The 11409-nt window shown below is 37.6% G+C and overlaps 1 protein-coding gene across 1 annotated transcript in view; it reads left to right on the top strand.

The window, feature by feature from the left end:
• Positions 1-10864, top strand: part of LOC112612839 (zinc finger protein 737-like) — a 15401-nt gene extending 4537 nt beyond the window's left edge. The window contains exons 2-3 of the mRNA XM_025367790.1: positions 9816-10238; positions 10383-10864. Of these exons, the coding sequence (XP_025223575.1) occupies positions 9816-10238; positions 10383-10864 (905 nt within the window). The remainder of the gene's footprint in view (positions 1-9815; positions 10239-10382) is intronic.
• The last annotated feature ends 545 nt before the right edge of the window (positions 10865-11409 follow it).

Raw genomic sequence — 11409 nt, 5'->3', positions numbered from 1 at the left:
GCCTGTAATCCCAGCTACTTGGGAGGCTGAGGATGCAGTGAGATCACACCACTACACTCCAGCCTGGGTGACAGAGCGAGACTCTATCAAAAAAAAAAAAAAAAAAAAAAAAAAAGTTTCTCATTAGAATCTTCTATTTATGATTATTCTGCATTCTCTGAAATTTTGCTGTTATATAGTTTATGCCAATGACTCAAAATGCCTTCTCTGAGTACACAGTTACAGCCAAACATTATAGTTACCCAGACAAATTTTTTGAATTGTACATCAATGTTGCATTACAGATTTTATGAGTAAGCATTTCTGTTATAGTGTGTGTCTTCAGTGTAGGTTTTCTTTTTTTTTTTTTTTTTTGAGACGGAGTCTCGCTGTCGCCCAGGCTGGAGTGCAGTGGCGCGATCTCGGCTCACTGCAAGCTCTGCCTCCTGGGTTTACGCCATTCTCCTGCCTCAGCCTTCTGAGTAGCTGGGACTACAGGCGCCCGCCACCTCGCCCGGCTAGTTTTTTCTATTTTTTAGTAGAGAAGGGGTTTCACCGTGTTAGCCAGGATGGTCTCGATATCCTGACCTCGTGATCCGCCCGTCTCGGCCTCCCAAAGTGCTGGGATTACAGGCTTGAGCCACCGCGCCCGGCCCAGTGTAGGTTTCTTAACATTGGTTTATTGTTTTTTTTGTTTTACTTAGGTATTATAATTTTAGACAATGAGCAATTCTGTTTGTACATTTTAAGTCAATGTGGGGTTTAATTAGATAAATTAGCCATACATCTATCACAATCAGATTATATATCTGTGTATGTTTATCTATAAATATAACCCCAAATTTGGTTATAACTTATATATATTCTAGCTGATTTTCTGTTTTTTTTTTTTTTTTTTTTTTTTGAGACGGAGTCTCTCTCTGTCGCCCAGGCTGGAGTGCAGTGGCCGGATCTCAGCTCACTGCAAGCCCCGCCTCCCGGGTTCCCGCCATTCTCCTGCCTCAGCCTCCCGAGTAGCTGGGACTAGAGGCGCCCGCCACCTCGCCCGGCTAATTTTTTTTTTATTTTTTAGTAGAGACGGGGTTTCACCGTGTTAGCCAGGATGGTCTCGATCTCCTGACCTCGTGATCCGCCCGTCTCGGCCTCCCAAAGTGCTGGGATTACAGGCTTGAGCCACCGCGCCCGGCCTATTCTAGCTGATTTTCAATGGTTGTTTTATCTTGTCTCAGTGAGTAGTCATGGAAATAGTCTTATTTTCACCATGTGTTTAATGATGAACATTTGTTTCCTTTGTGTAAGAGAAGCAGTTTTGTGATTTGAAGGTAATTTTTGAAAAGATTTATAATTCTGTAGTTTTTCATTTTTCTTTTAAAAAATTTGTTGTAAAAACATGTAAAATTTACCATCTTAAATCTATTGAAGTGTACATTTCAGGCCTAGGCATAGTGGTGGCTCACATCTGTAATTCTCACATTTTGGGAGGCCAAGACAGGAGAATCTCTTGAGCCCAAAATGTTGAGACCAGCCTGGGAAAGATATAAAGATTTTCTCTCCACAAAAAAAATGTTAAAAATGGCCAGGCATGTTGGTATGCACCTGTGGTCCCAGCTACTTGGCAGATTGAGAAGCGAGGATTACTTGAGACTGAGAGTTTGAGACTAATGTGAACCATAATTGTGCCACTGCACTCCAGCTTGGGTGACAGAGTGAGACCCTGTCTGAAAAAAGTCTACATTTCAGGCATGTTAAGTCTATTCACATTGTTATGCAAAAGACTTCTAAAATTTTAACATCTTGTGAAATTAAAACTCAATACCCATTAAGTAGCAACAACCCATTTTACCCTCTGTGGAGCCCTTGACAAACACCTTTCTACTTTTTTTTTTAATAAGTGTGACTACTTAAAATATCTCATATAAGTGGAATCATAGTATTCATCATTTTGTTACTGGCTTATTTCAGGTGACACAGTATTTTCAAAGTTTATCTTAAAATGTAAGAAGTTTTTTTAAGGCTGAATAATATTTCATTGCGTGTATATGTTACATTTTTTGATGTGTTTATAAATCAAGGAGATATCTGGGTTGCTTCAGTTTTTTTGCTTTTGTGAATACTGGTACAATAAACATGGATGTTGACATATGTCTTCCAGGTTCTGTGTTGCATATTTTGGATATAGATTTATAAATGGGATTGCTGTATTTGATAATAATTTTATTTTTAATTATTTGAGAAATATTTATAACTTTTTTTTTTAATGAGACGGAGTGAGATCACCACAACCTCCCCCTCCCAGGTTCAAGCGATTCTCCTGCCTCAGCCTTCTGAGTAGCTGGGATTACAGGCATGTGCCACCATGCCCGGCTAATTTTGTACTTTTAGTAGAGATGGGGTTTCTCCATGTTGGTCAGGTTGGTCTTGAACTCCTGGCCTCATGTGATCTGCCCGCCTTGGGCTCCCAAAGTGCTGGGATTACAGGTATGAGGCACCGCGCCCGGCCAATGTAATATTTTTAAGTAATGACTTCATTCTTGTTTTTCACCAAAAATCAACATGGATTTCATTTTTATTGTGTCATCAGAAGATTTGGTGTTTTCAAAAAAAATGATAGTGCCCATTCTAATGGGTGTCAGGTAATTTTGTCATTCAATTTCTATGCATTTCTCTATAAATTAATAATTTTGTGTGTCTTCTTAAGTACTTCTTTTTTTTCCATTTATGTCTGTGTGTGTGTGTGTGTGTATATATATATATATATATATACTTTTTTTTTTTTTAAGAGGGGGTCTCGTTCTGTCACCGAGGCTGGAGTGCAGTGGCATGATCTTGGCTCACAGCAACCTCTGCCTCCCAGGTTCAAGTGTTTCTCCTGCCGCACCCTCCCAAGTAGCTGGGATTTCAGGTGCCCACGACCACGCCCAGCTAATTTTTGTATTTTTAGTGGAGATGGGGTTTCACCATGTTGTCCAGGTTGATCTTGAACTGCTGACATCAGGTGATCCGCCCGCCTTGGCCTCCCAAATTGCTGGAATTACAGGTGTGAGCCACCGTAATTCCGGCCTTTGTGTATCTTTTTTGATAAAAATTAGTTCAATTATTTTTCTATTTGTAAAACAAGTTATTCAACTTTATTTTTCAGTTTTAAGAGTTGTTTATATATTCTCATATTAATTCCTGTCACCTGTGATTTGCAAATATTTTTACCAATTTCCTAGGAGGCATTGTCACCTATTGAATATTTTCTTTGATGTGCAAAAATTTTGAAGTATACTGCAGTTAAGTTTTTCTGTTTTTTTAAAATTATTATTATTATTTTTGAAAGGGAGTCTTGCTCTGTCACCCAGTCTGAAGTGTAGTGGTGAGATCTCGGCTCATTGCGACCTTTGCCTCCCGGGTTCAAGCAATTCTCCTGTCAACCTCCTGAGTAGCTTGGACTATGAGTGCATGCAACCACACCTGGCTAATTTTTTTGTATTTTTAGTAGAGACGGGGTTTCACTATCTTGGCCAGGCTGGTCTTGAACTCCTGACCTCTGGTGTTCCGCCCTCCTCAGCCTCCCAAAGTGCTGGGGTTACAGGCGTGAGCCACAGCGCCTGGCTAGTTTTTTGGTTTTTGTTTTTTTCTCATGCGTTTAATGTTGTATCTAAGAAAATGGTACTGAGATGAATGCCATTTCTTTTCCCCATATTTTTTCTAAGAGATTTATTAGTTTCTTTTTATTTCTAAGCATTTTATTTAAAATATTTTTCATATATGGTTCAATGAAATGATCCAACTTTATTTTATCAGTGTTAATAGTCATTTTTCAACATATTATTTTTTGAGACAGAGTCTTGCTCTGTCACCTAGGCTGGAGTGCAGTGGCCTGATGTTGGCTCACTGCAACCTCCACCTCCCTGGCTCAAGCGATTCTCCTGCCTCAGCATCCCAAGTAGCTAGGATTACAGGTGCCCACCATCGTGCCCAGCTAATTTTTGTATTTTTAGTAGAGACAGGGTTTTGTCATATTAGCCAGGCTCAACATTATTTTTTGAAGAGTTTATATTTTTTCTACTGTGTGTTCATGGCAACTTTGTGGAAGATGATTTCACCATATACGGGAGAGTTCATTCGCAGGTTCTCTATTCTGTTATTTCATCTGTTTATCTGTCTTTGTGTCAATGCCACATTGTTTTTGTTATTGTAGCTTTTAATATGTTTTGAAATTAGAAACTATAATGCCTCTTCATTCCTTTTTTTTTTTTTTGGGAGATGGAATCTTGCTACTTCATCCAGGTTGGAGTGCAGTGGTACGATCTCAGCTCACTTAAACCTCTTCCTCCTGGAATCAAACTATTCTCCTGCCTCAGATTCCCAAGTAGCTGGGACTACACACACCCACCACCATGCCTGGCTAACTTTTGTATTTTTAGTAGAGTCGGGGTTCTCCTTGTTGGTCAGGCTGGTCTTGAGCTCCTGACTTAAAGTGATTCACCCGTCTCAGCTACAAGCATGTGCCACCACACCTGGCCCTCTTTGTTCTTCTTTATGGGTGTTTGGCTATAGTTTATAATCAAATTTTAAAATTCTAAACAGTATTTCTGTAAAAAAAAAAAACAAAAAAAAAACTATGCTATTGGATTATAGAGATTATATTGAATTTGTTCACCACTATAATTTGTATTGACATCCTTGAAAAATTAAATTTTTGACCCCTGAGCAAGAAAATGTTGAAGAATGTGTTTAATTTTCATTTACTTTTTGATCTGCTAGTTTTACTTTTGCTCATAATTTTTAGTTTCATTCAGTTTTTGTCAGAAAACTGAATAATTTTGATCTTATTTATTTGTTGTTGTTTTGAGATAGGATCTTACTCTGTCACCCAGATTGCAGTGCAATGGCATGATATTGCTTCAATGCATCCTCAACCTCCTTTGCTCAAGTGATCCTTCCACCTTATCCTCCTGAATAGCTGAAACGACATCATGCACTAACATGTCTGGCTAATTTTTTTGATTATTTGTAGACACAGGGTCTCACTATTTGCCCAGGTTGGTCTCAAACTTCTGTCCGCAAGTGATCCTCCCACCTTGGTCTCTCAAAATATTGGGATTATAGGCATGAGCCACTGCACCCAGCTAGTATTCTTAAATTTAATAACATTTGGTATATGTCCTAACGGAATATACCAGGTACAAATGGGAATATTGTGCTTTTTACTAGAGAGGATCTCTTGCTTTTGACTGGAAAGTTTTGTATGAGTCTGTTAAGCCTCTTTGGTCTATAACATGATTTGGATGTCCATGTTCTCAAAACCTGTGACTGGCTCATTTTATTTTGCATCGTGTCATTGAATTTTCACTTTATAGTTGTTAGAATATTTCCTGCGTTTTAAAATCTGGGTGATATTCCAATTTTTCTTTGTTTTATTTTGTTTGTTTGTTTTTGAGATGAGTCTCACTCTGTCGCCCAGGCTGGAGTTCAGTGGCTCAATCTTGGCACACTGCAACCTCCACCTCCTGGGTTCAAGCAATTCTCCTGCCTCAGCCTCCGGAGTAGCTGGCACTACAGGCACGTACCACCACGCCCAACTAATTTGTGTATTTTTAGTAGAGGAGGGGTTTCACCATATTGGCCAGGCTGGTCTCGAAATCCTGACCTCTTGATCTGTCCATCTCAGCCTCCCAAAGTGCTGGAATTACAGGCATGAGCCACCACACCCAGCTTTGACATTCCAATATTTTTATATTTCAAATTATGTATACTGAATGATTTGGTGACAGAAATTTGCTTGCATTTACCTGTTGGCTTCAGTAAAAATGTTGCAGTAATTATGGGTATGCAAATCACTCTTTACATTACCATATATGTGAAAGTTTATATATGTGCAGCATTCTATTTGATTAGTCTACTTTTTCACCTTGAGACTCCTACCAATTTGTTTTAATTCTGTAGCTTGTTTTTTTAATTGTTGTTGTTGTTTGGGGTTTTTTTTGGTTTGTTTTATTTTTGTTTTTTTTTGAGATGGAGTCTCACTCTGTCACCCAGGCCAGGCTGTAGTGTAATGGCATGGTCTCAGCTCACTGCAGCCTCCGCCTCCTGGGTTCAAGTGATGCTCCCACCTCAGCCTCTTGAGTAGCTGGGACTACAGGTGCATGCCACCACACCTGGCTAATTTTTGTATTTTTAGTGGAAACGGGGTTTCAGTATGATGGGCAGGCTGGTCTCAAACTCCTGACCTTGTGATTCGCCCACCATGGCCTCCCAAAGTGCTGTGATTACAGGTTTGAGTCACTGCACCTGGCCTAATTCTGTAGCTTTTTAATGTGTTTTGAAATCAGGAACTATAATGGCTCTAACGTTGTTCCTCTTTTTGAAGATTTTTCTGTACGTTGTTGTCTCTTGAAATTTGCTATACTTTTTGGGTTGCTGTTCATAGCTCTTCGAAAATGCAATGAGAATTTTGAAAAACATGCATTCAATGTGAAGATTACATAGAGCAGCATGAACAGTGTCACAGTAGTAATCATTTTAACCTTTGAACAAGAGCACACTCAAGAGTGTGTTACTTTCTTTTTTTTTTTTTGAGACAGAGTTTCCACTCTTGTCACCCAGGCTGGAGTGCAATGACAGGATCTTGGCTCACTGTAACCTCTGCTTCCCAGGTTCAAGCAATTCCCTTGCCTCAGCCTCCCGAGTACCTGGGATTACAAGCGCGTGCCGCCACACCCAGATAATTTTTTATATTTTAGTAGAGATGGGTTTCACCATGTTGGCCAGGATGGTCTCGATCTCCTGAACTCATGATCTGCCTGCCTTGACCTCCCAAAGTGCTGGGATTACATGCGTGAGCCACCGCACCAAGCCTGTTACTTTCCATATATCTGTAAATTTTTCAGCTGTTTCTATTATTGTTTTACGGTCTTATTCCATTTTGGTCATACAAAGTAATCCATAAAATTTCAGTTAAAAAAATTTTAAGCCTTTTTTTTTTTGGCCTAACAGGTGAACTATCAAGGAGAATGTTGTATGGGCTATTGAAAAGAGTGTATATCCTGATGCTGAGGAGTGTTCTCTATACCTCTGTTAAAAATATTTGTTTTATGTTGCCTTTAAGTCCTCTGTTCACTTACTAATATTCTGTCTTGTCTTATTATTACAAAAAGTGGAGTATTGAAATATCCTACTGTAATTATATTGCTCTCTATGTTGCTTTCTATGTGCTTCTTCAATTCTGTCAATATTTGCTTCATTTATTAGGAACTCTAACGTGAGATACAGACACACACACACACACACACACATTTGTTATAGGTTCCCAGTAAATTAATCTATTATTGTTTAATGTTCTTTTTCCCTTTGGAGTTTTGATTTCAAGTACATTTTATAAAGTATGACAGTTTTTGGCTTAAGATTTCGCTTGTATAATGTTATTTTGACCTCTTCTTTTATTTGGTTAATGTTTGCATGCAATGTCTACTTCCATCTTGCCACTTTCATTATTTTATTAGATCTCAACTGCCTCTTGTAGAAAGGCAAGTTGGATCTTGATTTTTAAATTTTCAAATAAATCCTTTTATTGAAAGTATGTCTCTTGATTGAAAAGTTAATTTTATATATATTTAAATACTTTTCTAAGGTATGTCTCTTGATTGGGAAGTTAATTTTATATTTATTTAAGTAATTTTCTAAAGGAGAAAGACTTACTAATGTTATTCTATTTATTGTTTTATTTTATTTTTGTCCCTAATTTTCTCTTTTTCTGTCTTTTTTGTGTCTTTTTGATTTTTGTATTCATATGCTTATACTTTCTTATTTTCTTTTGTGTATCTATACGGATATTTTCTTTCTGGTATCTTGGGGATTACATAAAACTTAAAAGGTACAGCAATATATTTTAATCTGGTAAAAAATTAACTTCAGTTGCATACAAAAATTCTTCCTCATTACATCTGCTCTCAACTTGGTTACTGATATAGCTAATTATATCTTTTTGTGTTGTATATTCATTAATAGATGATAATTTCTATGCTTTTATCTTTCAACTTTTAGAGAAAAATTAAAAGTGTTTTCTGCACCATTATGGTAATGCTGTGAAATTCTGTTTTGTGTATGTGCATATTTTTCCCAGAAAGTTAGTATTTACGTGTGATTATTTGTTGTTTTTTATTGCATCATGTTATTTTCAGTAGAAGGAACTGCTTTCAGCATTTTTGCTATATAGGACATATGTAGTGCCAATATACTTTCTCAGGATTTAATTATTTTAGAATGTCTTTTACTGCTTATTTGTTAGAACAGTTTGCTGATGATATTTTTCTCACTCGACAGAATTTTTTTTTCTAGGACTTTGACTATGTCACACAGTTGCCTTCTTGCCTGCAAAATTCTTGTTCACAGATTCACTGGTTATAAGACTATGCTAATAAATGACACATCACTTTTGTCTTGCCACTCCTAAGATTATCTTTTTGTCTGTGACTTTTGAAATTCTTCTAATATTTTTGTGTGTTATAAATATTTTGTGTGTGTGTATCCTAGTTGGTTTGTTCAGCTTCTTCATATTTATATCATTTTTTTTTTTTTTTTTTTTTTTTTTTTTTTTGTTTTTTATTTTTCTNTTTTTAGGTAAAAGATGATTCAAAGATTCTCTTTTTCTCTTCAGTGCCTTGTGTGTTATTATTATTATTATTATTATTTTATTTATTTATTTTTTTTGAGATGGAGTCTCGCTCTGTCGCCCAGACTGGAGTGCAGTGGCCGGATCTCAGCTCACTGCAAGCTCCGCCTTCCGGGTTTACGCCATTCTCTTGCCTCAGCCTCCCGAGTAGCTGGGACTACAGGCGCCCGCCACCTCGCCTGGCTAGTTTTTTGTATTTTTAGTAGAGACGGGGTTTCACCGTATTAGCCAGGATGGTCTCGATCTCCTGACCTCGTGATCCACCCGTCTCGGCCTCCCAAAGTGCTGGGATTACAGGCTTGAGCCACCGCGCCCGGCCTATTTATATCATTTTTATGGTTGTTTTCTGAAAGTTTAATAATGTTTTTGATGGGCCTGTGCTGCCCTAATATTTTGTATACATTATAATCTTTGATTGGGATTTGGACATTAAAAACAAGCTACCTCTCACAATCTTTATAATGTAGTAGCTTTCTCCTGGCATAGTCTGAAACAAATTGTCTTGGCTAGAGATTCTGTGAGTCTCTCATACATGTCCTTAGAATGTGTCTTGTCTGAAATTTTTTTTGTGTGTGTGTTTTTAGTTGAGTTTATTCATATTTCTTCTTAATAGTCAGTAATCACTTGATACACCTCTTCCCTGTCTGTAATACTGCAGTCTCTGTGGTGCTGCACCATTTATCTTTGGTCTCAGCACTCTCAAACTGTTATTCCAAAGTATATCCCCATTTATTTCAGCATTTTGTGTTACAGGAGACCGAAACCAGTGTCTGGTAAGACCCCTAGAAGCCAGAAATTTAGATGTATGTGCCAATATTTTTCTTGTATTTTAAAATAGAAACCAGGAGTTGGCAATTTGCTTCTGAAGGCACTGTGTTATATTAGGGGGCAGGAATAGCTGTATTGGTTAAATGTAATGTACTTTTCTTTTCCTTTTATATGATTCTGCATTGTGCTCACCTGTGGCACTGCACACATTTAACTCATTTATACATTTTCCACAAATGTATTTTGACCCTTAAGTTTTTGTTTCATTTATATATTTATGAAGAAATTAGACCCTGTGGTATTTTGATATGCTATTTTGCTTATGTCATTTGTATGCTTTTATAGGTTTGATTTGTATATTTATCTGAGCCTAGTAAGTGGAGTAATTTGTTGTTTTAATTTCTTTTAGTTATGCGTTCTCATTTTGTTGAAGAACTTTGGCCAGAGCAAAACATAAAAGATTCTTTCCAAAAAATGATACTGAGGAGATACAATAAATGTGGACATAAGAACTTACAATTAAATAAAGGCTGTAGAAGTGTGAATGAGTGTAAGCTGCACAAAGGAGGTTATAATGGACTTAATCAATGTTTCACAACTACCCAGAGCAAAATATTTCAATGTTATACATATATAAAAGTGTTTCATATATTTTCAAATTCAAATAGACCTAAAATAAGACATACTGGAAAGAAACCTTTCAAATGTAAAAAATGTGGCAAATCATTTTGCATGCTCTCTCAACTAACTCAAAATGAAAGAATTCATACTGGAAAGAAACTCTACAAATGTGAAGAATGTGGCAAAGCCTTTAACTGGCCCTCAATCCTTAGTCAACATGAGAGAATTCATACCAGAGAGAAACACTATAAATGTGAAGAATGTGGCAAAACATTTAAGCAGTCCTCAAGCCTTACTAGACAGAAGAGAATTCATACTGGAGAGAAGTACTACAAATGTGAAAAATGTGGCAAAGCCTTTAACCGTTTCTCAAACCTTACTATGCATAAGATAATTCATACTGGCGAGAAACCCTACAAATGTGAAGAATGTGGCAAAGCCTTCAACCAGTCTTCAAACCTTACTGTGCATAAGATAATTCATACTGGAGAGAAACCCTACAAATGTGAAGAATGTGGCAAAGCATTTAAGCAGTCTTCAAACCTTACTGTGCATAAGATAATTCATACTGGAGAGAAACCCTACAAATGTGAAGAATGTGGCAAAACATTTAAGCAGTCCTCAAGCCTTACTAGACATAAGAGAATTCATACTGGAGAGAAACCCTACAAATGTGAGGAATGTGGCAAAGCATTTGAGCAGTCCTCAAGCCTTACTACACATAAGATAATTCATACTGGAGAGAAACCCTACAAATGTGAAGAATGTGGCAAAGCATTTAAGCAGTCCTCAAACCTTACTAAACATAAGAGAATTCATACTAGAGAGAAACCCTGAAAGTGTGAAGAATATGGCAAAGCTTTTAACCAATTCTCAACCTTTACTAAACATAAGATAATTCATACTGGAGAGAAACCATACAAATGTGTTAAATGTGGCAAAGCCTTTAACCAGTCCTTGACTTTTACTAAAAATGAGAATTCATGTGAAAAATAAACCCTACTAGGCCGGGCGCGGTGGCTCAAGCCTGTAATCCCAGCACTTTGGGAGGCCGAGACGGGCAGATCACAAGGTCAGGAGATCGAGACCATCCTGGCGAACACCGTGAAACCCCGTCTCTACTAAAAAATACAAAAAACTAGCCGGGCGACGTGGCGGGCGCCTGTAGTCCCAGCTACTCGGGAGGCTGAGGCAGGAGAATGGCGTAAACCTGGGAGGCAGAGCTTGCAGTGAGCTGAGATCCGGCCACTGCACTCCAGCCCGGGCGACAGAGCGAGACTCCGTCTCAAAAAAAAAAAAAGAAAAAGAAACCCTACTAATGTGAAGAATGTGATGAAGCCTTTAACAAGTTCTCAAATCTTATTACACGTAATACTGGAGAG

The sequence above is a fragment of the Theropithecus gelada genome, chromosome 19 (genome assembly GCF_003255815.1).
Source record: "Theropithecus gelada isolate Dixy chromosome 19, Tgel_1.0, whole genome shotgun sequence".
Lineage (NCBI taxonomy): Eukaryota > Metazoa > Chordata > Mammalia > Primates > Cercopithecidae > Theropithecus > Theropithecus gelada.
The sequence above is the reverse complement of the archived record's forward strand: the minus strand, read 5'-3'. Positions and strand labels throughout refer to the sequence as shown.